General features: G+C 42.8%; 1 protein-coding gene across 1 annotated transcript in view; it reads left to right on the forward strand.

Moving 5' to 3' along the window:
• ANLN (anillin, actin binding protein) overlaps nucleotides 1-26,919 on the forward strand; it is a 46,935-nt gene extending 20,016 nt beyond the window's left edge. Inside the window, exons 8-25 of the mRNA XM_055128534.1 lie at nucleotides 1,177-1,303; nucleotides 2,677-2,784; nucleotides 3,825-4,063; nucleotides 5,073-5,215; nucleotides 5,665-5,812; nucleotides 6,801-6,936; nucleotides 7,693-7,881; nucleotides 10,332-10,458; nucleotides 11,393-11,441; nucleotides 11,538-11,594; nucleotides 11,859-11,897; nucleotides 12,311-12,332; nucleotides 13,269-13,381; nucleotides 14,214-14,267; nucleotides 18,558-18,644; nucleotides 23,270-23,377; nucleotides 24,330-24,502; nucleotides 25,619-26,919. Coding sequence (XP_054984509.1) covers nucleotides 1,177-1,303; nucleotides 2,677-2,784; nucleotides 3,825-4,063; nucleotides 5,073-5,215; nucleotides 5,665-5,812; nucleotides 6,801-6,936; nucleotides 7,693-7,881; nucleotides 10,332-10,458; nucleotides 11,393-11,441; nucleotides 11,538-11,594; nucleotides 11,859-11,897; nucleotides 12,311-12,332; nucleotides 13,269-13,381; nucleotides 14,214-14,267; nucleotides 18,558-18,644; nucleotides 23,270-23,377; nucleotides 24,330-24,502; nucleotides 25,619-25,742 — 2,043 coding nt within the window. The 3' untranslated portion in view covers nucleotides 25,743-26,919. The remainder of the gene's footprint in view (nucleotides 1-1,176; nucleotides 1,304-2,676; nucleotides 2,785-3,824; nucleotides 4,064-5,072; nucleotides 5,216-5,664; nucleotides 5,813-6,800; nucleotides 6,937-7,692; nucleotides 7,882-10,331; nucleotides 10,459-11,392; nucleotides 11,442-11,537; nucleotides 11,595-11,858; nucleotides 11,898-12,310; nucleotides 12,333-13,268; nucleotides 13,382-14,213; nucleotides 14,268-18,557; nucleotides 18,645-23,269; nucleotides 23,378-24,329; nucleotides 24,503-25,618) is intronic.
• Nucleotides 26,920-27,428: the final 509 nt, after the last annotated feature.

Here is a 27,428-nt window from a genome sequence, read left to right on the forward strand (position 1 = left end):
CCCTACACAACCCAACAGGAAGTCCAGGGAAGCAGGCTAGAGGCTTAGAGCCGGGGTTAAGGCACTTGTCTGCTGGGCTCACCCCTCCTGGGTCCCTGCGCTGTGTGGGCCCGCAGGGTCCCCTGGGAGTGACTGCCATGCATAGCCAGGAGTGCCATCTGCCCCAGAGAACAAACAGCCACAGGCAGGCAAATGAAATGCCTGGTGCCCTCCTCACAGACGCAACTAGAAAATGCTCTGAAGTGGTTGGCCTGACACTCGGCTCCCTGTTGCTCCTCCCCATGCACTTTAGTTCTCCGGACTCTGCAGTTTCTCACAGGTGGTTGGTATTCCTATGGGTGTTGGTGTTCCCTACTGGGTCACGCCTGTCCTGTGAGGAGCCTGTTCGTCACCTGGGCCAAACTTTAATTCCCTTTGGATCCCTTTTATGGCTTTTTTCAAGGGGCCTCTCATCCCCCAGACAACCTGTGTTTACCTCAACTGATTTTAATTATTTCTCTTTGCCTTTAATCCAGTCAATCCACTTTAAAAGCAGGGCCAGAGAGGAAGTAAGGCATGTGCCTTGGGTGTAGCTGACCTGGGTTCAGTGCTCGGGCTGGCACATGGTCCCCAAGCACAGAGCCGGAAGTGAGTCCTAAGTGCAGCTGGGTATGGTCCCTAGACAAGGTGAAAGACAAAAGCAAAAAAAAATAAAAAGCCACCCTAAAAAAAACACAGTAATTTCATTCCATAATCATATTAAAAATTATTCAGATAAGGGAAGATTTTTCCTTTCTCTTTTCTTCTTTTCTTGGGATCATTTTCTCTTTTCCTTCTCTGGAAAGTGGAGTCCTGGTGCAGAGCCGGTCTCTGGGTCTGACAGGTGTGGGATGAGTGAGTGATGGAGGGGCTTGTCTCTCCCCTGTGCGGCTTCACTTGAATTGGTTTATGTGAAATGGGCATCTCATGGGGCTTTCAGTCTCTGCCTTTGACTCTCAGTCATCGTACACCTGGCAGTCACCCAGTACTCACTGGCCCCGAGTGCTTCTGCCCTTCTAATGCTGAGGAGCAAACACCATCGCTGTTTTGTTCCATGAATGTGTCTGTAATTTTTCCCATTTGGTATTATTTGGGAAAAGAACCTATAGTTTTGAGAAGTCAGTATTTTTTTCTTCATTTGTTTTTTTGTTTTTGCAGGAAATTCACTGTCAGAACACTCCCCTCAAAAAACATCAAGTTGTTTCAAAAGCTCCATCACTTGCAGTAACAGAAAAGGTGGCTGAGAATCAGACACCAGCAGAACCTTCTAGTTCACAGCCTACAGGTCAGTGTTTCTGATTTTTTTTTTTTCCCATTTCGGGCCATACCTGGCAGTGCTCAGGGCTTACTTTTGGCTCTGCACTCAGGAATTACTCCTGGTGATGCTCGGGAGACTATATGGGGTGCTGGAGATCGAATGTCAGTCAGCTGCATGCAAGGCAAGTGCCCTCCCCTCTGTCCTGTCACTCCTGCCCCATCAGGTCTCCAGTTTCTGCTTCACGAAAATGCAGTGCTCAGTCACCTTGGTTCTATAAATTGAGCACTAATATGAAAAGATGGATTCATCTTCTATTCATCTCATTCACTCGCTTTTCCACTTCCAGCCTTGTAATGTGTTTTTCCTAAGTTCTTCCCAGAATATGATATGAATGCACACTCTTGGTGAAATTAAAAACTTGTGGATGTGTGCGCGCACGTGCATGTGTGTGTGTATTTGAGGAGTAGGGAGGAGATGCAGTAAAAACTATTGAGTGATGTGGCATGCATATTTTTAAATTCAACCTCTCTGCAAGTATTTGCAAGTATTTCTATAGCGGAAATGTAAAGAAGTTTAAAGTTCTTTCTCTGCACTCGCGTCACTCCTGAGCACATTGGGGTGCTGGGGACCCATGGGTGCTGGAGTCTTCATGGGCAAGGCGGATGCCCTCTCTCTGGACTGTTTCTTCAGCTCCAACACTTGGTTTATTTTTATTTTGCTTTGTCTTCATTGATTTTATATCCATTTATTGATTCTATTTCCTCCTCCCCATGGGTGAGACCATCTGATAGTTGATTTTTTTCCTTCTTACTCCACTTCATCTAATCCATTCTTTTCCTTTTGCTGCAAGTGGCAGAATTTCATTTTTAAAAATAATCGAGTAGTATTATTTGTTTACATGTGTCGCATCTTTATGTAGTCCTGTATTCACAGGCATATTGTTTCATGTCTCAGCATTTGTAAACAGTGCTGCAGAAAACAGTGGGATGTATATAACATGTGTGTGTGTGTGTACGTGCTTGAGCGCACTGGGGATTAAACTCTGAGCTACACACATCGAGGGAAGTTCTCTGACCCTGAGCTACATACGTGGCTTCTGGTTATTCCTTCTTTTCTTAATGTTTTCATGTTCTTCAGACAGAAACACAAAAATTCTGCCCCAAACAAAAACAAAGCACAGCAGTGAGATTGCTGAGTCACATGGCAGCTCTAGTTTTAACTTCTTAAGCTCCTTCCCATTTTCCAAAATTATTGGATTCGAATACAAAACATTTAAAAATAAGAGTTGTTTTATAATCAGGAAATAAAGTCACATGTGATTCCTTAGCTGAGAAGTTCTAAGTTCTCTTATATATATTCATATAACAGGTTTTCTTGACACCATTTTTTTTTTCTTTTAGGTTCAGTTGAATGTGAAATGACGAAGTCTAGCCCTTTGAAAATAACTTTGTTTTTAGAAGAGAAAAAGAATTTAAAAGCATCAGACCCGGAGGTTGAGCAGCAGACTGGTTGGTTTTTATTCTTTATCAATGTTGGGTAAAATCCAAAAATACGTCGGTAGAAGCACATGTTCAAATATACAATGTTCTAGTATTTCAAAATATCTGTGGCTACATAGTACTCTTTTTTCCCTTCAACTAGGAAATGTTATTGCTTTTATTAAGATGCAGTACTGTTAACAGTTAGCTTTTGAGCATATTATAGTACCTGTGAGACTACAATTATTCACTCACTTTCACAAGGAAAAAACTGTAGTTTGGGGACGCTTCCACACTGGGCACGTGCAGTGTGAGGAATTAGCGGCTCTTGAAACTCACATGAGCCCTGCCCTGGGCATGCCAGGAGTCTCCATGACTGACTGCCACGAAAGGCTCATCCTCCACCCTTGGGAAATGAGTGATTTGAAGGAAAGTTTTTTGGAAGCCTGATGCTTTGGGCTGCTATCTTACAGTTTACATTTTACTATTCTTTCTTTTTTGGGGGGCTGGCACACCTGGCGATACGAAGGGCGTACTCCTGGCTCTGCACTCAAGAATCACTCCTAGTGGTACTGAGGGGACCATATGAGATGCTGGAGTTGAACCCAAGTCGACAATGTGCCAGGCAAACACCCTCCCCGCTGTACTATCACTCCAACCCCATAATAGTCTTTCTTAAATCCAAAGCATTGTATCAGCTTTCAATAGTCTCAGTCTTGTTACTTTAAAGGTGTTATTGGAGGCCGGAGGGATAGCTGACTGGGCTGAGCACAGGCTTTCCTTGAAGGAGACCCAGTTTCAGTCCCTAGCACCACATGGTTCCCCCACACCAGGCCCGTAACAGGTCCTGGGCAAAGCCAGATGGGACTACTTTCCCACTCCCATCTGATAGAAAACTAGGAAAGGAAATGTTACTAGGATTTTGAAAATTATTTTGGTTTGGTATATGAATATTCTAAGAGGTTTTTCACAAATTAAGGTGTTTTTCCTGTTTAATTAGTAGGCTTCTGAGTATGAAGTCTTCTCAGCTAGTCCTTAATGGTCACGTTGTCTATTGAACTATTTTTCAGAAGTGGTACGTGAAATTGAGATGAGTGTGGATGATGATGATGATATCAATAGTTCGAAAGTCATTAATGACATCTTCAGTGATGTCTTAGAGGCAGGTGAACTAGATGTGGAAAGGAATAAAGAAGAGACGGCTCCAGAAGAAGCAGAGAGCACTGAAGAACAAGAAGATGCTCTCAATATCTCCTCCATGTCCTTACTTGCTCCTTTAGTGCAGACTGTGGGAGTGATCAGTCCAGAGGTAAGGACAGGCTGAAGCCAAAGACTTGGGAGACAGGGAATCAGAGTCGATTTGGGATCCCCCCCCCCCCCCCGGCTTTGTGTTTCTTCTTGGCCACACCTGACACCTGGCTGTGCTCAGCGCTTAGCCCTGGCTCTGTGGCCCAGGATCCCCCTGGTGGCACTCAGGGTTCTCTGTCAGGCCACTGTATTCCACGCACAGGTTCCTGTGCTCTGTATGGACTAGCATCCCTTTTTGTCCTGATGGTAGATGGGGATTTGACACTCTACGGTCCATCAAGCACACCTGATGTCACTACTCTGAAAATGGGTCTTAAAACTCTTCCAGTGGCTTTCCTTTAACTTTAGATACTATCTAAAGTTGTTATCTATAATAACTTACAGGGATGGGTATTTGGGCTCAAATCCTGGCCTGCCCATTGATTGTTTCTTGCTTAAGTTATTTAACCTCTTCGGTTCCATCTGTTTTAAGTGAAGTTAAAAATAATACCTACGTGATAGAGTTATTATTGTTATTATTATGCATTAGTATTTAGCAGCAGTAACATTTATTGAGCACAGACTGTTATCATTAGTTGTTAGTCTAAAATGAATAATTGCAGCTCCATTCAAAAGTTGGTTCAATTAGAAATATTTTTTAAATGAATGATTTAAGTGCAGGTTTCAGCTCTCTCTGAACTTTTTGGTTATCCTGGGAGTTGAACTCAGGTGCAAAGCACAGGCTCTAATTCTAGCTCCATCCCAGGCCTGTCTTTGAACTTTTATTTATTTACTCTTCGTGGATTAAATCTGCCTGACTTTCATGATGACTCAGTTGACTTAATGGATATTTATTTCTTCATAATAGCACTGTACCAGTGTCATCCCGTTGTTCATGGATTTGCTCGAGCGGGCACCAGTAACTTCTCCATTGTGAGACCTGTTGTTATAGACCTATTTATTCCTCAGCTTGATATTTTTTATCGGTGTTGTCCATAAAATCTTCTAATACTTGATGTGCTTTTCTGCAGAGCTTAGTTTGCTCGCCTGAGTTGGGATCTAAGGACACTAGTGAAAGTGAAAGTCCCAGACCAGGAAAATTCCAGAGGACCCGTGTTCCCCGAGCTGAATCTGGTGATAGCATTGGCTCTGAGGATCGTGACCTGCCTTACAGGTTAGAACATCTTTGGAAGGAACGAGCTCACTAAGGGCTATGGCTTAACTGGCACCGGAATTTGGGTTTAATCTGTAATATACTGTTACGAGTAATTCACCCCTGTAAAACTTTGGATAACTTTGTCAGCTGTTCTCTTACCAAGTGGCGTTATTCTGTTTTAAGAAGTGTTCTGAAATATATCAGTATCAAATTCTGCCTTATTTGTTCAATAAAACAAAGTGTTCAGGGACCAGATAGTAAAGGGCTTAAGTGTGCTTGCCACTTGACTCATCTGACCCCAGTTCAATCTCTGGCACCGTAATGGTCCCCGAGCATAGCCAAAAGTGATCCGTTGGCCCAGCCCCTAATAAATCTAAAGCAAAAACCAACAACAACAAGAAGAAACAAGCAAAAACCATACTACTCTGTACTGCTGAATTTTTAACAGTATAAATTATTTCCCAAAGCATTGATGCATATAGATCTCAAAGATTCAAAGAAACAGAACGGCCTTCAATTAAACAGGCGATTGTGCGGAGGGAGGATATTACTTCAAAATTGGAGGAAAAGAATAAAGCCTTTTTATGTCCAGTCAATATCAAACAGAAAATGCAGGTATGTTCTTGTGGAAGGGAATTTCCAATGTTTCCTGTACCAGATTGCATTCCCTGGGACAATGACCCAGTCTTAATCCTCTCTCTGCCCTGAGTGAATAGCTCAGTCTATGGCGTTTTGCTCAGTAAATCACTCTTGAATTCAGTTTAACTTGAGAGAAATTCTCTTTATTGGAGAATATAGAAAGTTGTTTGTTACCGCTAATATTTTTCAACATGTTTGTGATATATATTCCTTAAATGATAGTGGAAGGTAAAATTGATTTTGCTCACAGGTTTGTTTTTTTTTCCCTTTTGCAATTAGAAAGGCATTTAAAAAAATTGTAACATAAATGAACCAGATAATTTTTAAAACCTCTGCTTTCTTGGAAATAGTTGCAATTATGATTTTATTAAGTCTGAATTCAATCTTTTCACAAAGAATGTTTATGACTTTATTACCACATAAATGTTTCCGGTGCATAATCTGGCCAGCACTTCCCAATTGGGGGCCGTGTCGTCTACTGTGGGCCCCCACATATTCAAGAGGGTTTGGGTGAAAATCACATAAACGTGGGGGCCACCGCCTAAGGGTGGGGGTCGGGGGACACAGGAAGGAGCCAAGGCCAGAAGGGCCGCAGTGGGGAAAGGTCAAGAAGCTCTGGCTGCACCAGAGTCCACCGCCCTGTCTGGGCTCCCGCTCTCTTCGCCGAAAAAATTACTCAGTGCTCTCCTGGGAATGTACCTCCTTTAACCGAACAAACAGAACACCCTGCAGTTGCATGGAGGCTGCTTCGGGACCCCAGCAGGGTTTCTGCTGCCCCTCCCAGGACCACAGTGCCGCTCTGGGAGATCGGTGGGGACTGGGGACAGTGCAACTGGCAGTTTCGCTTTATCTGAAACTGTGTGTGTTTTGGAACGTGCCCAGTTAGATGAATCAGAATTAAAGTTTAAATAAAGTGAAACAAATCGATGCGATGCTTTTTCTCTCTTCCCTTTGATTTCACTAGGAACTCAATAATGAAATCAATCTACAGCAAACAGTGATCTACCAAGCTAGCCAGGCTCTCAACTGCTGTGTTGATGAGGAGCATGGCAAAGGGTCCTTGGAGGAAGCTGAGGCAGAGAGACTTCTTCTCATTGCAAGTAGGTGTGATACCCCGGGGCCACTTCACCCTGGAAGTCTCCTTTTGTCCGGTGGAATCAGTAGTTTGTAACTTTAGGGAAAGAGATTTTTTGGGAAACTGTTTTTCTGTTGATTTGGGGGCCATACCCAGTAGTGCTCAGGGCTCACTCCTGGTGGGCCTTGGGGGCCATCTGTGGTGCCTGGAACGTGTTATATCGAAACTCGCTATGTGCAAGGCAAGTGCTATGCCTGCTGTACTATTTCTCCAGCTCTGTTGAAAATCTGTTTTATTTGGTCTTTTTTGTTTCTCTTACTCATGAAAATTGATAATACTACGTACTTTAAGATAAAGTGTAATTTGCATGAAAGGTGAAAGAAAAGTAGTTTCCACATTTGAGGAAGTCGAGGTTGTGAAGAAGATGCTAAGAAGTGCATGGCCCTGAGTACTCATGTGCACTGAGGCATGTATCAGCACACGTCCGCTATTCTCACCTGCAGCCAGAGGGCCTGTGGATTTTGTCTTGTGTGTTTGTGTCTGTGGTTCTGGATGACAGAACTTACTACAACACAGGAAAACTGAACTGATGTGGAAGTGTTCCATTTTAAGGACTTGGTAGGCAGGTGGCAATCAGTGTTTACCAGCTGCTTACCTTCCCTTTGTATGAGAAAAGTATTATCTTCGTCTTTGTGTATTGCCATGTTTATATTGAATTCTGTCACATTTAGAACATCAGTTTTATAATTTGGAGTATTAACTTGCTAATTTCTTAACATAGCTGAGAAGAGAACACTGTTGATTGATGAGCTGAATAAATTGAAGAATGAAGGGCCTCAGAGGAAGAATAACCTGGCTGGTGGCTGCAGATCCCAAAGTGAATTCCTCCCATCTAAAGGAGCAGTGACTTTGTCAGAAATCCGCTTACCTTTGAAAGCTGACTTTGTCTGTAGTACAGTTCAGAAGCCAGGTATGGCGTGATGATTTCATTAGCTTAACTTCCATAGACACTTGTTCAACTTTGAACACCTCACTTAGATTAAAGTTATGCAAATGTGAGCCTATTCAGCATAAAGATCCAAACTTGTGTCATGGCTCTTATATTTCTTTATGAAGATGTATATGTAACAACCAAGGGAACATTTCATGTACAGGGTTACTGATCTATATATGTCTCTACTGAAAGTCAGACTTGTTAAACATAATTTTGGATTAAGATTCTGTTTTCCTAAAATGAGGTATGTTGACACAGCAGATCATTTTGCCTTATTAGGCTTATTTTGGGACGCATTGGGGCATCTAAAATCTTTTACTTACCACTGTTCAGAAACTATCCTGTCCTATTGGGCATGGCAGAGATTGGACTTGGCGGAGGACCAGGACAGGGGGGAGCCTCATCTTGGCCCCAGTGTGTGTCTGTCTATCCCACTCCCTGCCACCACATACCATTAAGTGTAGCCCCTCTGTCCCCCAGAAATCCCTCTGTAGCACGGTAGCACTGTTGTCCCATTGTTCATCAATTTGCTCAAGCGGGCACCAGTAGCATCCCCATCATAAGACTTGTTGTTACTGTTTTTGGCATATCCAATATGCCACAGGTAGCTTGCCAGGCTCTGCCGTGCAGGCGGGATACTCTCAGTAGCTTGCGGGGCTCTCCTAGAGGGACAGAGGAATCAAACACGGGTCGGTCGTGTGCAAGGCAAACGCCCTACCACTGTGCTATCACTCCCGTCCTTTTCCTTGTACATGGCTGACTCGGGTTCAATTCCCTCTTGGAGAGCCTGGCAAGCTACCAAGAGTATCCTGCCCGCACAGCAGAGTCTGGCAAGCTACCCGTGGTGTATTTGATATGCCAAAAACAGTAACAAGAAGTCTCACAATGGAGATGTTACCCCACAAATCTCATGATAAGAATTTGTTCTATAAATTCTATGTTACAGGTTTATGGGTACAAATTAAAAAGACAGCTTCTTTTTAGGAGAGGATGGGTCTTACCCAGTGGTGCTAAAGAGCTCAGTGTACTTCTACCTCTGCTCAGGATCGCTCCTGGTGGGGCTCCATGGAACTTAATTTGGTGCCTGGTGGGGCTCCATGGAACTTAATTCGGTGCCTGGAATCAACCACAGGTTTGCCAGGTTGTTGCCACGCAACAAAGATGCTTCTTTTTTGTTTGCTTGTTTTTAAGATTTGCTTCGGGGTCACACCCAGCAATGATCAGGGGTTATTCCTGCCTCTGCACTCGGGTCATTCCAGGCAGTGCTTAGGGGTACTGACTGTGTGCAAAGCAAGTGTCCTACCTGCTGTGCCCATAACAAAGATACTTCTAATGAAATGTTATTCCCTCTGCTCTTCTAGATTGAATAAATAAACATTCCTAAACTACATATTCTTCTGAAATTGATATACAACCAAAGTGGATAAGGTAGAATGTGGAGCCAGCAAGGAAGAGTGACTATAGCGAGTCTAGATTAAATTCTGGAGAAGATTTTTTTTTTTTTTTCAGTTTTTTTTTGGGGGGTGAGAGCTACTCCCAAGTGCTGTTCTGGTGGTCCAGGTGCCACTGTTGGTGATTCTGGGGACTTGGCACCAACTGGGTCTGTAGTAGAGGGTGAGCACAGTTGGCCCCACGCAAATGTGCACCTTCACCGTACCCTAACTCCCGAAACACTCCTCTAAGGATATTAGACAAGAAGTGACTTTGAGATACAGATGAAGCAAAGAATGTAGATTAAAAAAAATAATAATATGTTAAAGTAGGAATGAAGTAAATTAGATTCTAATTTTTATTCTTGTCTGCATTTCAAGACATATCAGTCTTGGTAACTTTCTTGAGCATTTACTGACAGTGAATAAGTGATCTTAATTGGAATTTATCTGAGTAAAATACACAAATAGAATAACTTAATCTCAATTTTGAAATAATTGGAAATTACTGCTCAGAGGAATTTATTTTGCCTAAAGAATTAGGGGACATGGGCCAAGAGATAGTACAGCAGGTAGGGCTTTTGCCTTGTACAACCCTACCCCAGGTTTGGTCCCTGTGCCCATAGTGTCTCCTGATCCCAGAGGAGGGGTCCCTGAGCACAGTCAGGAGTGGGCTGTGGGGGTGGGACTGTCGCCCCCTCCACCTCAAACCAAAATGAAAAACACAAAGAATTAAGGGCACAGTTGGTAAAATTTAGAGCAGACATTGAGGGACGTGGGATAAATATTCTAGTTCACACACTAGGAAGAAGCTGCCTATTTTAGGTTTAGGATGCTTGGCTTGTGTTTTGCTTGTTATCTTTTTGTGTCTGCAAAGTCAGTTTTAGTAAATTCAGAATACTTTTTTGTATGAATCAATTGTAGTCTCACTTTATTCCTTTGGTCTTCTAGAAGGCTGAATAATACTTGTGCTTATTATGTGATTACTTCTTGCAGATGCAGCTAATTACTATTTCTTGATCATGCTCAAAGCGGGCCCTGAGAACATGGTAGCAACGCCACTAGCAAGCACTGCGACCTCTCTGAACGGGGATGCTCTGACGTTCACCACGACCTTTACACTGTGAGTAATTGGGCTTCGATGGTTCAAACAGTTCTCTTTTGAGACAGGTGGCATTTGTAATCCGTGAACTTTCGTGTGCTCATTATTTGTACATGGACAAGTATCTGTTTTTAATTTGTTGGTTTAACTTATTATAGCTCTGATAATTTTCTTTCATTGAGTAGCTCATTCTTTGTGAGCTACTCAATGAAAGGAGTTTATTAACAATTTAATAAAATTGTTTATTAAATCTGAACTGTAATTTCTTAATATATGCTTATGTCCTATAATGCATTTAATATTCAGTTTCCATGAAGAGACATTGTCATAGATTTATTTTGATATGAGAATCAGAATCCAGTTTGAAAAAAATAGTTTTAGTTTTGAAGATCTTGAGATGTAAAATACTGAAAAAAATCAGTGTCCATGAAAAGACATTATATATGAAAAGACAAAATAAATCTTTATTTATTTTGATATAGCACAGCAGATAGGGCATTTGCCTTGCATGTAGCTGACCTGGGTTCGATTCCTCTGCCGCACGGCAGAGCCTGGCAAGCTACCTGTGACATATTCGATATGCCAAAAACAGTAACAACAAGTCTCACAATTATGTTACTGGTGCCCGCTTGAGCAAATCGATGAACAACTGGATGACAGTGCTACAGTGCTACCTGAGAATCAAAATCCAGTTTGAAAAAAAATAGTTTTAGTTTTGAAGATCTTCAGATGTAAAATATTGAAAAAAATTTTTTGATTTGTGTCACAGTTGAAAAAACAGGCTGTTCTTAGCAACTTTTATAGTCTTTCATGGTTTTTAAGTAATCTATTCTAATTAGAAACAGTAAGTCCCTTTTTCTTGGCTAAAGCTTTTATGATAGTAATTGTGTCATCATTTTGAATGGTACAACAATATTTTTCTTACAGTTTTCTTTAATGCTTTATTTTTTTCCAGGCAAGATGTGTCCAATGATTTTGAAATTAATATTGAAGTTTACAGCCTGGTAAGTAATGAGAACTTTATAAAGTAATTAATAGATGGCAAATATTCCTTAAAGATCACTATTTTGAACTAATTGTATTCTTGGTTTTATACATAGGTGCAAAAGAAAGATACCTCCGGCCCTGATAAGAAGAAAAAAGCATATAAATCCAAGGTAAGATGAGAGAACCCCAGTGAGAGCTTCCCGGGAGCGGGGGAGGAGGGCCCCGGGCCAGGCCACCCAGCGCTGCGTGCCCTCAGTGCCCCCCACAGACCCCTGCACTGCTTGGGTTGGCCCTAGAATAGATGAACAAAAGTATGTTCTGGAATATTACTTACCACTTTAAATGTGATTTGAAGTTGTGTTCTAAAGGTCAGATAGGTTCAAGCTCCAGATCACCATGTCTAGTCGCAAATATACTGTTATCTTTTCTTCTAGGCGATTACGCCAAAGCGGCTTCTCACTTCTATAACTACAGTAAGTAGAAAGTTCTAAAGATGAAACTTCTTGAGAAATATTTGCCTTATACCTAAGATTGTCAGTTTACAGAGCCCAGGAAATAGTGCAGTGGGCTGGGCGCTTGCCAAGCCAGGCTCAGTCCTTGGCACCACGTTTCGTCCCCTGAGCCCTGCCGGGAGTGACCCAGGGCGTGGGTCCGGAGTAAGCCCTGAGCACTGCTGGATGTTCCCACCGTGCCTCCCTTAAGAAGCTGGTTAGGTCACTAGCTGTTTCTGAACCCTGTGTACAACAGCAGCCTTTAAAGTAGACTAATGGCGATGAATTGGAAATCTGAAGTTTACACAGGAAAAAAAAGTGTTTGCTGAAATGTAGTCCTTGTAGTTTTATGTAAGATAAAGAAGTAACTTGTTTCTTCCTCATTCCTGTTTCAGAAAAGCAACCTTCATTCTTCAGGTGAGTGGAACTTGAATGATCATGAGTGCTAGAATAAAGAAAAGAACTAAGCCATCTATGCGTATTGGGGGCACTTCCTCGCTCTGTGCTTCGGTCACTTGCCCAGGCTTCCTGCCTGCAGACCCTTTGGTCGGGCTCCCTGGGCCTTGGCGGGCTGCACCCGGTGATGCTCAGGACCATGGGGCCCGGGGTGCATGTGAAGAATGTCCTTCCTGCCTCCAGCCCCCCACTGTAGCTCTTGAGAGTAACTTCTGAGCACCTGTGCTTTGCTCCCCCGCCCCGCCTTCTTGACTGCTTGTACCCGTGTTTCCTGATGGGTGTTCCAGCAGAGAAGAGCACCCTCCTAGTTCACTGGGACGCAGTTCACAAGCCAGGAAGACCTCGGAATGACGCTAGCCGAGTGTGCCAGGGTGGATCAGGACAGAGCTGGCTTCACTGGCCTCCTTTGCCTTTGTCTCTTGGAATAAGAGAGCAGGTGCGATGGAACCAGTTTCGTCTCTACTCTGCTCCTGCACCTAGGCCATTGTTCCCGATCTTCCTTGCTTCCTGCTGGCTGTGCCTCAGGGCTCTGCCACGGTACCCCGCATTTGATATTTCCTGGGGGATGCAGGGGAGCTCTATGGCTCCAGGTGAGAAACGTTGTCCTAGGCTATAAAAACAAGAAGTCTTTTCATTTTTTGTTACAGGGAAAAAATTTTTTTATGTACAGGTTTTTAGTTATTTCCTCTTAAAAGACATCATTCCCAAGTGTTCAGAGTGCCTGTACCTTGGTTTCTGTTTCATAGACTTAACAGGTCTTCGATTAGGAACTAATATTGTTACTCCCTCCTGTATTTAGAGATGCAGGGAATGGAGACAGTTTTCTCTCTGGAAATGTAGTTTGACTTTACTGGGGAGAGAGTGAGACTGAAGCTGAACTGTTTCTTCTCTTTATAGTTTTGGCCAGTCCGGGCGGCATCAATGCTGTGCGGACCAGCAATTTTGCCCTTGTGGGTTCTTACACGCTGTCACTGTCTTCGGTAGGAAACACTAAATTTGCACTGGACAAGGTAAACCACCTTCATTTACTTAATTTTAGAAAAATCAGGTCAATGGAAGTACCCCAATACTTTCAAGTGTTTGAAATCTTTGAACTGTATGCACTTAGCGTTTATGTTTTAATGAGGCATGGGTGTACGTAATGATAGACGAATGATATATTTTCTGAGGAAGTATTTCTCCCTCGAATCTGGTGTTAAACTTCAAAGAAGCGTATATTGTGACTTCTGAATAAAAAGTGCTACTCGCCTATAGAGTACATCTAGCCCATTTGAAGCAATATTTTGAAATGAATAGTGCTTTATAGATTTAGTTTTGGCAAGATTGGGAAAGTTAGGAAATATCTTAGGAAAGTACTTGTGAATAGTGGATTTTTTTGGTAAACTTCTCTTCCCAAATTAAAAGCTTTGAAATTCAGCTGTGTATAACCACATATACTGAGGACTTTTTTTTTTTTCTTACCATATTAGGACATCACTGAACTTTTAACAGCTAGCAAGACCATTTTAAGACATACCAGGAGGATTCTATAGTCAAAATATAGAGAATAAAAATTTAAGGTCTGCTCCCTATTTCAAACTCTGCTTTTTAATATTGAGCAAAGTCAATACAATATTAGGTTAGAGAAAAACCATCTAACGTTGATAAGACCCATCTAGCTTTGTAGAAAAAAAAAATTTATATACGAAAAAAAATTGAATTTTTAAAATTATTGTTGATACATAAATGTATTTATAATATATTAAACTTTTAAAATGTACTGTTTAGTAATTCAGCTAGCTTAACAGATTGAGTGATCTTGGATTTTTTTTTTCTCTTTTTCTTTTATTTTGTTTGTTTTAGATAAATTATGATGTTAAAGAGCGAGAGCTACTGGGCTATATGTTCCAGGAGAAGGTTGCCACATTTTCTTTGCTTGAAACTAATGACTTTGAAAATCGAATTTAAAGTTTTGACCTTTTTTTTTCCCACTAACCATTCTCACATCTTGGTTGTTTTGGGTACATGCCATTCATTATTATTCTTTCTTTAGACTTGTTGATGGGCATCTTTTCTTTCATAATTTTTTAAAGTTGTCTTTGAAAGTTTCTGTTCATGCATGTTTGGTATTTGGGCTTTTGTTTTATATTACCTTTTATGTTCTAAATCTCTAAGGTTCTCTAGCATTTCCACGTTTTGGCTTTCTGGGTATTAAATTAGTAATTATGATTAAAACTAAAATTTATTCAATATGTTTGACCTGCTAGATATTGAAGAATATTGATTTTCAAATAAAAGTAGTAAATTTTATGCTCTCAGTATACCTGTTGTGACATAACAAGGTGTATTATCTTGAAATTGAAATATACCTTTATTACTAAGATTATATAAGGATTATATACTTTAGAAAGAAAATACATATATTTTTTCTGTGCATTGCCACACCTGGCAATTCGCAGGGTTTACTCCTGGCTCATGCACTCAGGAATTACTCCTGGTGGTGCTCAGGGGAACCATATGGGATGCTGGGAATTGAACCCGGTTGGCTGCGTGCAAGGCAGACGCCTTACCTGCTCCAGCCCCATATCATAGGAATAATTTTTGATAACATTGCATGTATCAATTTCAGGCATTTTGTTGGGTATAGAAATGTTACTTTTACAAAATGCCAAATGATATTTTAAATTTTATTAATTTCTTCAAAGATTTCTAAATTAGATTTAAAGAATAGGATTCTATAAACTAATCTTTACTTGTTGTCACCTAGTTCCCACATACAGAATCTAGTAATCTGAAAATATATAAAATGAAAGTAACTTAAGTGACATTTTAAAAATAAGGATTGCTCTTTAAAAAGCATTTGACCTCCATTTTAATTTAAATGTGACACTTACAAATTTAAAATAACATGAGTTTCCATTCTCTTCATAATTCTTTTGATGATGCTGTCAGGAACATAATGAATATAAAACCAAGTCACTAAATTTCATTGGATGTAGCTAAAATGGCACTTTCGGAGTCACATACAATTTAAATGTAAAATTTAAATATACTTGTGTGAGTGGCAGTGGGGAACAAATTACTTGTTCCAGTGGCAATTAGCTTGCTAATATCAGCAAATACTTAGAATTATCAAGTATAGATGTGCCTTAAGTTTGGGGGAAATGGAAGATCTTTTATATTCACATAATAATCCTGCTTAACTGACTTCTGAGAGTAGACAGTTTTTCTGTGCTCCCTCAGATACCATCAGTACACGACGGTGCTTTTTGACTGAGCCTTGACAAATAATACAGCTATCAGAGAGCTAATCTCTGAGCTCCCCTTCAGATGGGAATTCTATTGAGGCTTTCTCAGGCTGTTTGTCCTGTCGATTTAGGTCACTACTAGCAGCAGATTGCCTTTTTAGTTGAGATTACAGGTATCTAGAGATGAGCTTGACATTCTGGAATTTAAATTATGAATCTCGATGACTCATAGACTCTCAACTCTCTTGAATTTTCTGTTTAATCAAAAATAACTATAGGATATTTTGTGCTTTTGTGGATAATGGGAGAAGGACATCACAGCTTACCATCTTACCTGAAGAAAATCTCACAAGCATTTATACTTTACAGGGAATAGAGCTGTCAGCGTCAGTGGTCAGATAGGCCGGATGCCATGCTAGCGAGCACGGTGGAGTTGTAGGTGACAAGGGAGTAGGATATCTGGGCTTGTCTCTTGGCCTGCTGTAATTATCTATAGCATTACTTTCTCAGCGATGACCTGTGTAGAAAACATAACAGAGTCACCTTATTTATAAGTTATATTTTACACATCTTATTTTCTTTAGGCAGATACCTTTAGAAATCCTTTTGTTAAACAGAGCAAGTTCTATGTGCTTCCTGTCAACAGGGTGTTATAATATGGACATTTTGTGACTACTCTCAATTTGCTTCATCAGGACGGTGTCTAAAAGTATTGCCTACTTTTGATAGCTAGAGAGTGAGAGGAAACATTTCATTTTTCTGGGTTTGTTTTTATTACTATCAGCATTCTCTGAACTGTATCACTGTATCACTGTCATCCTGTTCATTGATTTGCTCTAATGGGCACCAGTAATGTCTCCACTTGTCCCTCTCACGTGCTACTGTAGCCTGATGGCGTATTGGGGGATCTTTCAGGGTCAGGGGAATGAGGACCGTCGTTGTTATTGTTTTTGGCATATCGAATATGCCATGGGTAGCTTGCCAAGCTCTGCCGTGTGGGCAGGATACTCTCGGTATCTTGGCAGGCTCTCCGAGAGGGAGGGAGGGAGGAATTGAACCTGGGTCGGCTGCGTACAAGGCAAACGCCCTACCTGCTGTGCTATTGCTCTAGCCCTGAAATTCTTTTTAAAGAAAAAAAATATATATATATATATACACACACACACACATTTTGTTTTGAGGCCACAGCCAGCGGTGCTCAGGGCTTACTCCTAGCTCTGCACTAGGGAATCTCTCCTAGTGGGCTCGGGGCCACACGGGATGCCGAGTTCAAGGCAAGGGCTTCCTCCCCTGTGCTGCACTCCAGCCCCGACATCGCTGCTCTCATCTGGCGTTGAGCATCATGTTTTTATAACTTTTGTGCAAACTGGGACTTGTTCTGTGATGTTTCTGAAGTCTTTTTAACATGACCAGCACCTCTGCTATGTATTGTCTACGGCTGCTTTCAAGTTTCAGTGACGGAGTTGGAAAGTGGTGACTTAGCTCATATGGCCTACAAAGTTTAAGATACTCTATGAGCTTTTACAAAAACAGATCATAGAGCCTCTCCACCATCTATCATTTTATGCTTTGCTTTCTATTTGTCTCATCTACTCCCTCCCTCCCACTCCCTCCCTCCCTTCCTTCCCTCCCTTCCTTCCTTCCTTCCTTCCTTCCTTCCTTCCTTCCTTCCTTCCTTCCTTCCTTCCTTCCTTCCTTCCTTCCTCCCTCCCTCCCTCCCTCTCCCTCCCTCCCCCCACCTTTTCTCCCCCCCCTTCTTTTTCTTTTGAATGCCTTGATGTGATTTGGCAGAATATTAGAACTTGCAGGCCATTTAAAGTTGTAGGAGCAAAGGTGGGGCTGATGAGGAACTCTGGTAGAGTGCTTGCCTTGCATGTGTGAGGCTCAAGGTGGGATCCCCAACACCTGCAAAACGAAACCAAACCAGGAGGGATTCAGAATCTAGAAGACCAACGTGTCAGACTTGGAAAAGAACAGGATGCAGGTGTCTGGAGAAGCTTCCAGAGGCAGGGAGAAGAGACTGTCTTGCATTTTCTTTGCTTGTTCATTTGTTTCTCCCTCTAGTGGAACATGCCACCATGCATGTGGGAGTGTGATTATCCTGGTGAGAACCTGTTTTTGTTCTTCTGTATAGATTTACAGAAGTGATGTTGTTTGATTTTCTGATAACTGCATTTTAATTTTTATCTGGAGGAATGCTCAGAGTTTTGTGTTTTTAGGTTTTTATCCAGGTTGTTGATCCATTCTGAAATAATTGTTATATATGATATGGGAGGACTCTAATTTTACTTTCTTCCATGGCCCCATTTGTATGAAAGATGGCTCTTTCCTCATTGAATCGTCTTGGTAGCCTTCTTGAAAGTTATTTGGCCATAGACCTGTGTTTATTTCTGGACTTGCATTTCTATTCTTCGATCTGGCTAGGATATATATAGTATGTAGTATCTGGCTATTTTAATTCCTGTAGCTGTGTATTAAGTTTTGAGATTGATAAGGTAGTATGGTTATTCCTACTTAGTTCTTCCAGGTGAATTTGTTATTGGGACTTGCAATTTCACATGGATTTTTGTTTTGATAGTTTATTATTCTTTATTGTTGAGGAATATTGCCTTGTACTAATATATTGGCTGGTTTATAATCATTTTCCGTTGAATATATTCTGTTGCTAGATAATAGCTAAGATAATATATTGTTTTTTATTTTAAAATATTTTTTAAAAAAATCACATTAACTTGGAACTTAGGATTCTGTTTTTATCAAGTTCTCTTGAATGAATCTATTTTTCAAAAGAATTCGTTGCTAAGGAACCAGTGTTTTTTTTTTAGCCACCTTTATTCCATTCCAGTTTTATAAAATACTGTGTTTTCAAGGCATAATATTTTCTGTTCATGATTTTTATGTTTGTTAAGAAAATTCACACTTTGAACCTGTTTTGCAAGATTATCCCTTTTCTTTGCAGGTGCCCTTTCTATGTCCTTTGGAAGGTCATATTTATTTAAAAATAAAATGTCAAGTGAATTCAAGTGTGGAAGAAAGAGGCTTTCTAGTAAGTAACATTGCTTTATGTCTTCTTTCTTTTTTTTATTTTATAAAATAAAGACTTGATTTCTCATAGGCCCAAAAGTTGGATCAGTGAAGATTTGTGTTTCCACATGTGCCAATCATTGTGCTGGCACCGGACTCTAATCCCTCCAGCTCATAGTTTAGGGGGAAGAACTCAGTGAAAGGGCAGAAACTCTGCACAGGACTCCAGGGCCTTAGCAGGCGAGAGCAGAGTCCGTGGGGGTGGGCTGGTGGGATGTTGGGGCTGGCGTGTGGGGAGGCTTGGAGGAAGCAGCTGGAGGGGGACTGTGTAAGTGTGGGCTGGTAAATGGGTCCAGAGGAGGGAGTGCCTATCGGTACTGGGAGGAGCTGAGGACTAGCCAGAGTGTAAGGAGGGAAGGTGGGCAGGGAGAGAAAGGGAGAGAGCAGGGGAAAGCAAAGAGAGCAGAGGACTCTTGTTTGAGTAGAGGAACAGGCTGCTGTTAAAGGCCCTTTTGAGGATTCGGACTTTGTCCTGCAGCCAGTGGATTCCTGTAGGGTATTGAGTAGAGCAGTAGCTTTCAGGTCGGGTTTAGAAAGGCATTGGTGCGCCTGATGGTACACTGGTGGGGAGCTTGCCTTGTGCTCAGCCGACCTGGGTTCTATCTCCGGCGTCCCATATGGCCCCCCGAGCACCACCAGGAGAGCCCTGACTATCATCGGGTGTGGCCCCAAAACCTAAGCCCCCCAATAAAAAGCAAACTTTAAAAACGAAAAGAAAGACGTTGGTGGCCATATGGAGTGTGCCGTGTGGTCCTGCAGGAGACGGGCGATTTGGGAGGTGGTGGCGGCAGCAGAGACAGGCAGAGGAAGAGGGAGGCAGGTTCGGACTCACTCAGGGCTGGAGGAGTCAGATGCCTGGTCGTGTGTGCGTGTGTGCTCGCGCGCACATGTGTGTGCGCGAGTGCGTTGGTGTGTGTGCGCGCGTGTGTTCGGGTGGGAAGCAAGGAGCAGTTCTTTGCGCTGTTTGGCTGCAAACCTACGGATAGATCATTGTGAAAGTAAAGCTTCACAGTCACGAGAGAGATAGAAGATGGTACTCACAGAGCTAGGTAGGAAGAAAGAAAGATACTGTTGACATCTTATTGAGAGGCTTGAAAATCTTTACATACAAATTGGTGCTTCTAGTAGGGCTAAAGGGGCTCACGATAGAGGCGACAGGGGAGCAGTAGGAGACTGAGAAACAGCAGGTGGGACGAGGGCACAAGAGTGAACGGACCAGAACACAGTTCCCTGAGCTCGTCTGAGAACTAAATGGTTTTCCAGTGTCAGAGAAGAGGAGCTTGGGGCAGGGGAATGACTCAGAGTGCATACTTGGCTCGGGGTTCAAGCCCCTGTGGTGCATGGTCTCCCAGACAAGCAGTGTGCCCGGAGTAGCCCCTGGGCACCCCCAGTTGTGACCCCCCCGGGTAGGGTGCCTGTAAAACATAGAAGATGGTTTGTGCTGTGCAGGAAGGAGACTTAACAGCGCCGCCTTTCTCTGTGAGATCAGTTTGGTACAAAGGATACCACAAATTCGATTGCAGTTAATACCGAGCGTGCCACAAGACCAGCTAGATAGTACAGAATCAGGCTTCTTGCATTTTTATTCGTCAGTCAGCAGGTGGCACTAGATATTCTTGGAAAAGCAGATTTTCAAGTCTCCCTCGAAGGCAGTTTCTCCGCCTACCTCTTTACGTACTGGCGACTGATGAAGTATTAAGGCAGTCTGTTTGCATGTGGCATCTGGCCCGTCTCATCTTGAAGCTGGGTGGTTCGTGGTTAGTGGAGAGTTAGCTCTCCAGGCTTGCGCTCTGGGACCCCTAATGTCCGTTTTCTTCACAGCTACGCTTGAAGAAACCTGGTAAGGAATTTCTCAGTACACTCTAAAATAATCTGTGTCCTATCCCCAAATGCCTTTGAAGTACCCTTATCCTTGACGTACAAAAAGCAGGCCGTCACTGACACTGAGGTCTCTTGCTGGCGGGAAGCCAGGAGACGCCCTTCAGGGAGGGACTTGGCAGTGGGGCTGGGCTTATGCCCCTCAGCCTGGTCAGCAGCCAGGAACGGGCTGAAGGGCCTTGATAGCTGCATGGGATTTGATGCTGGCATTTGGATTTCCTTGGTCCTCTATTTCTTCAGAGATGAAAGTCTTATTTCTCTCGTTAAAATAGAATATAATAATGGCTTGTGATATACTTGTTCATCCTTTTTTCCCTTTCGTCCATTACTTGGTAATGCAAAAAGCCAGCAAACCACAAAATGAAGCTGATGTTTTACTAACTTTGCGCTTGAGATCAAACAGCAAGAGTCTGTCTTTTCTGTTTTGGCGGCTGTGGTCAGTATTGCCCAGAGAAAGTCTTGGTGGAGGGGGAGCCGGTAGCAGGGGTGTGGGGGAGCTGTATGGCAGGAGGGAGCTGAGTCATTAAACGCATTCATGTAGCCATGTGAGGTTAAGGATCTGGCGCTTCGCAGGGTCCCTCCTGCCAAGCAGCGCAGGGCCTGAGGATGCCCGGGAGAAGGACACTGGGGCCGACCCACAGCACACGGTGCATGGTCCGCTGCTCTTACCCGCTGGCCGCCTCTTGGCCTCTGAGGGTTTGAACTCTGAAGACCCTTTGCCCTGGGCCCAGAGATGAGGCTTCCTGTCTCCGCCCTCCTGTTGGTAAACCCTCACCGTTCAGTGCACCGAGAAGGTCTGCTGGAGTCTGGGCGCACGTACTTCCGTGTTGCTTCTGTGGGGTGGCCCGGGGCAGCAGTGTTGGGCTGTGACAGAGCAGTGCCCGAGAGATCCTGTTTTCAGCCCCAGAGCTGCTCCCAGCCAGGGTTCCCCACCAGCCCCACTGAGGACGCGACAGCAGTGTCCCCTCCCTTGCCAGCCTCACTCGTACTGTGGCTCGTGAGCTGGCCTGGCTATTGGGCTGTGCTGCCTGCAGGTCAGCTCCTGGCTCAGTGGCCCCGCAGAGCCGTGGGGCTTTGCCTGACCACCAGAGCCTCTCTGCAGGCACGGCAGTGTGAGTCCGAATTTTACGAGGAGTAAGATTGAACTGCACTTCTGCTTTAAGGCTCATCTAGCTCAGTAAGTCTTTATTCGTTTTAAAATATGTAAAGCCATGATGCTCTTAGCAATGTAAAGTCTGACAACACGTAATGTACCTTCACTTAAGGATCATTTGATTAGGGATATCATACTTTAAAGAAATTGTTTTCCTCAAAAACTAGAAATTGAGCTTTCATATGACCCTACAATACTGCTTCTGGGAATATATCCCGAGGATGCATAAAAGCACAGTAAAAATGACATCTGTACCTAGATTTTCATTGCAGCACTGTTCACAATAGCCAAAATCTGGAAACAACCCAAGTGCCCTAGAACAGATGACTGGTTAAAGAAACTTTGGTGCATCTACACGGTGGAATACAATGCAGCTGTTAGGAGAGATGAAGTCGTGAAATTTGCTTATAAGTGGATATACATGGAGAGTATCATGCTAAGTGAAATGAGTCAGAAAAAAAGGGACAGACATAGAAGGACTGTACTTATTAGTGGAGTATAGAAGAATACCACGCGAGGCTGACACCCAAGGACAGTAGATACAAGGTGGATCGCACCATAGATGGAAGCCTGCTTCATGAGCGGAGGGGAGAAGGCAGATGGAATAGAGAAGGGATCAATTCTTAGTGATGGCTGAAGGAATCAGTTGGGATGGGAGATGCATGCCAAAAGTAGATAATGGCCCAAACATGATGACCCCTCAATGTCTGTGTTGCATGTCATGATGCCCAAAAGTAGAGAGAGAGAGTATTGAGAATATTGTCTGCTATGGAGGCAGGGGGAGGGTGGGAAAGTGGGGGTATGCCGGGGATATTGGTGGTGGGGAATGTGCACTGGTGGAGGGATGGGTGTTTGATCATTGTGAGATTGTAACCCAAACATGAAAGCTGTAACTATCTCACGGTGATTCAGTAAAATTTTTTAAAAATTTAAAAAAAGAAAAAGAAAAAAGTTGTTTTCCATACTTTCAGGTGTAAAATTAGGAAATGGATATTTCAATGGGTTGCCTTGCACTTGACTGCCCCATGTTTGATCCCCAACATCCCATATGGTACCCTGAGCACTGCTAGGAGTAATTCCTGAGTGCAGAACTAGCAGTAAGCCCTGAGAACCGCTGGGTGTGACCCAAAACAAAACAAAGGTATAAAATTAGATAATGTATGGGTTTGGGTTAATCCCTAGAAGTCCTTAATTCTTATACCCCTCTCTTACCACCCCCATCCCCCAAATGGTATTCAGGGTCCTGGGTCCCCTGTCCTGTCCTCAGCAGCTCTGCGCTAGGGCTCAAGGCTGCTGTGTGCCCTGCAGCGCAGGCACCTGACACCTTGTGCCTTCTACTGGACACAGGCCTTCTACTCAATGGGGAGAGTCTGGGGAGAGATGTTTCTGGGTCTGAACCATCAGTGATTCTCACTACTAATTAAAAGGCATGATACAAATCATGCAAGGAAGTGTTTGAGGTATGAATTATGACAACTTATTGAAATTTGATTTCTAAAACTAATGCCTAACTGATCCTCAAGTTTCTAAAGCTGGGGTTTCGTTGCCTTTCCCAGACTATATTTGAAGATGTGAGTGGCTTTGGTGCCTGGCACAGGAGATGGTGTGTTCTTTCTGAGAACTGTATCTCTTACTGGACTTACCCAGACGACGAGAGACGAAAGGTAATGGCAGCAGCACCCCGGCCAGTAGGGAGCCCGTCCACCCACCCAACTCTGCTACGGAGCCCTTGAAACTTACTGTGAGAGCTGTGTGCATGCGTGTGCATGCTGTATAATTATGTGAAATTCTTCTATCGTGTTCCTCAAATTTGATCACTCTTCAAATGCTTTTGATATGATACCTTTCTCAGGGCTGGAGAGATAGTATGGCGGAGAGAGCATTTGCCTTGTTCACAGGTGACCCAGGTTCTATCCCTAGCACCCCATATGGTCCCCCAAACCCTTCCAGGAGTGATTCCTGAGCGCAGAGCCAGGAGGAAGCTCTCACTACCACCAGGTGTGGCCCCAAAAGCACAAATAAATAAGTAAAGGGGATATTTCTTTTGGGAAAAGTGACTTTACTTATATAAACATCTTTATGCATGTATGTATCAATTTAGGGTAGATTATTCCTAAGCAGAGCACTAGAATTAGAATATGCCTATTTTGAATTTTGATTGCTGTAATCAAACTGCCTATCACTAAAAAAATCGTTTTATAATTTTACCGAAGAGTACATCAGAATTTCTGTTATTTTGTTATTTGTATTATTTTATTTATTTTATTTTGGGTACTGTGGATTGAATCCTGGGCTTTTTACATGCAGAATATAGACCCTACTACTAAGTTATATTCCTAGCTGCTGGTGAATGATAAAATACATAATTTTGAAATGTTATATTTAATTTTAATTTGTTATTAAACCTTCTATAGAGCTGAAACTTCATCAACTGCTTGAGTAGTAAAAAATGAAACAGCTATATTGACGTTCTCTAAATAGAAAGAGTAATACAGTTTTTTACTTTCAGATGAATGGCATTTTAATTGTACAGTTGCATCAACTTAAATGCTTACTGACTTAAATGATCTTATTTATGTTATATTAATGTATTTTTTAAAAATTTGTTTTTAAAAGAATCCTATAGGAAGGATAAATCTGGCCAACTGTACTAGTCGTCAGATAGAACCAGCCAACAGAGAATTTTGTGCAAGACGCAACACCTTTGAGCTGATCACTGTCCGGCCGCAGAGAGAAGATGACCGAGAGACCCTGGTCAGCCAGTGCAGGGACACGCTTTGTGTCACCAAGTATGTATTGAACCCCGAGTGCTTCTTCCACTGGATGTTTGCTCCAGTGTATTTGCACGTCAAGACCTTTGATTTGGGTTTGGGGTTAAGGGTCGGGGCTCAGGGGTTAAGGTGCTTGCCTGCACATGGCTGGCTTTAGTTCAGGCATCAGCATCACAGGTGGTCTCTGAGCACAAGAATGATGACTCATATCTTCGGATTGTATAATCTTGATGAGAAAAACTCTCCTATCAGTAGTTAAACAGCCAATAATAATGAAGTTAATATATTTAAAATATATCAAACTACATATAACTTAGCCAGTTATATTTTAAAAGGTCAGTATTGCAGCCTCTCCGTGGACTGATGGGGGTTGGCAATATTGCAGCCTCTCCGTGCACTAATATGGGATGGTCAGTATTGCAGTCTCTCCGTGCACTAATATGGGATGGTCAGTATTGCAGCCTCTCCATGTACTAATAGGGGTTGGAAGTATTGCAGCGTCTCCATGGACTGGTAGGGGATGATCAACTCAGCTTATATTGCTTGTACTACCAATAGGGAGACACTATAAAGGTAGTGAATAGATACAGTATAAAACATTCCTTAGTAACTGGATGTTCTAGAAGAATGATTTCTTCACCCGCCCTATCAACTAGTTACTCAGCTTGCAACTAAATATGGGTGAGAAGAAAATCCTGAGGTGGTTCGAGTCTTAGTGTCTTTAGATCGTCTCTGTTGGTTCCTGATGGCTGCAGCCCTCTCGGTGCCTGTCCAGCCGAGCCAGTCGCTGTTGTTTCAGCCCTGGGGGCCCGGGGCAGGGGCCTCTGAGCTCCCACCTGTCACCTGCTGTACTTGTTCTTGCGAACTGGGCAGTGGGTGTCCCTGTCCCCAGACTGCCTAGGCTCCAGCAGCTGCACAGGTGTGATCCCAGGCAGTGTCAGCTGAGCAGCCCGGGCCATCTGTTCTTCCGCTCATTGGAGGAGCACCTCACTGTGAGGCTCTTGATCAGGACCCTCCAAGGATGGTCAGGATTGATTTTCCTGGACTGCGCAAGCCTTTGTCTTCTCCCCTCCAGAGGCACAGGGGAGGTGGCCAGTGAGGAAGAGTCCCTGACACTTGTGTTTGTCCCTGTAGGAACTGGCTGTCTGCAGATACCAAGGAGGAGCGGGATCTCTGGATGCAAAAACTCAATCAAGTTCTTGTTGATATTCGGCTTTGGCAACCTGACGCTTGCTACAAACCTGTCGGAAAGCCTTAGACTTCGGTGGTCTCTGTGCCTGGTAGCAGATTAGCAAGCTAAGTAAGTGATAAACAGAGCTAGGAGCATCAGATTACTGATTGCGTTTTATGCTTTAAATGCAAAAAGGGTGTGTGCCAATATTCACTACATATTATGCAGTATTTATATCCTTTGTACGTAAAACTTACATTGAGTTTTCTTCTGTCATAAATGATGGGAAGAGAATTCATTTTTTAATCTAGCCTGTTTTACTAAATCTTAATTTAAAAAGCCTTGATTTCCTAGAAATTGAGTTATTCAGATATTCTTGATTTAAAATTATTTTATTTTAAACAAGAAATTTTTAACTGCTTTTTTGGATCTGTGGGTCTTGAAGGGAAGGTCCTCCAAGGGCGGACGCAGAAGCTTCTGGATCTTGGTGATCCTTCTCTAGTCTCGGCACTTTTTTCCTAAAGATTGTTAATCATGGCATGTCTTTTTACTGGAGCACTGAAAAGATTGCTCAGAGACCACACACTGCGGTTTCATAATGGAGATCTGGACCGTTTTTGAATAGCACGTTTATCTGAGTCCAAAGCTTGAAGCTGTCTTCAAATAAGAGATTGGGGTGTAGGCACTACCATGTATGTTTAAGAGTTTTATTTAGAAGATTGAATAAGCACATGGTTTACCTTTATTCATTTACTACAGATGCTGTGTGGTGCACATTTTCATAGAGTATAGGCTTTTAAAAGTACAGTTGCTGTGTGGCTTATCCATGCCTCAAATATACCTGGCACAGTAGTTCTTTCTACTCCTGTAACAAGAGCAAATTTAAATTCAGGAATCTTTATATAAAAGAAAACTTTACCAAGCTGCTATGGACTAATACTTTGCCTGCCAAAGTTCTTGTCTCTTTTTTTTCATGTTCATATATGACAGTATCTAGAAATCTATACAAAATCATTTGAAAAACTATTGTCATGTATTGTCCTTAAAAGCCTAATGTTTTTTTTATTATAAAGTATTGTTAAAACTTGGTCTCAACTTTCAAATACTCTTTCAGTTTCTTCTCTGAATTGTTAAAGTTACTGATGATCTCATTTATAAACACTAACTACTGTCACTTGTCATTTTACTTTTTATTCATCCAAATGTGTTTTCTGTTGTGTATTATAAAATACATTTTATGATCTTACCCAAATAAAAAATTATGACTGTCTTAAGGTGTCATTCATTTAAGGGATCCTATTAAGAGGCAGGGTTGTGTCCAGTGCCTCGAATGTGCAAGGCCCTGGACTTAGTCTCTGGCGCCACACAAAGGAGAGAGAGAGAAGGACTCTAGAAATGTGCTTCGGGCTGCGCTGTGCTTGGTAGTGAGGGCTTCTGGGGGTCAGAAGACCCCTGAGATAGTAGAGCAGTCAGGGCCACCCCTGGTCCAGGTTCCAGACCCTGAACTCCACATGCTGCGAGCCTCTCAACACCAGCGGGTGGTCCTGATACCCCCCCAGCAGCACTGTGTCCCCTTAGCACCAAGTGTCACCCCCACCCTACTCCCCAGCACTGAACTTCATCTGATCAGGGAGGTCAAAGGTCCTTTGTGGGGCCCAAGGAGCACTGCACCCTGCAGAAGCAAACCACTAGCCCCCTTTGCTGAGTGTGGCAGGGTGTGGCCCCGGGCCCCTGGGCTCAGCTTAAGAGCACCCCTGTGTGCACACAGGAAAA

This window comes from Sorex araneus, chromosome 1 (assembly GCF_027595985.1).
Source record: "Sorex araneus isolate mSorAra2 chromosome 1, mSorAra2.pri, whole genome shotgun sequence".
In the NCBI taxonomy this organism is placed as follows: domain Eukaryota; kingdom Metazoa; phylum Chordata; class Mammalia; order Eulipotyphla; family Soricidae; genus Sorex; species Sorex araneus.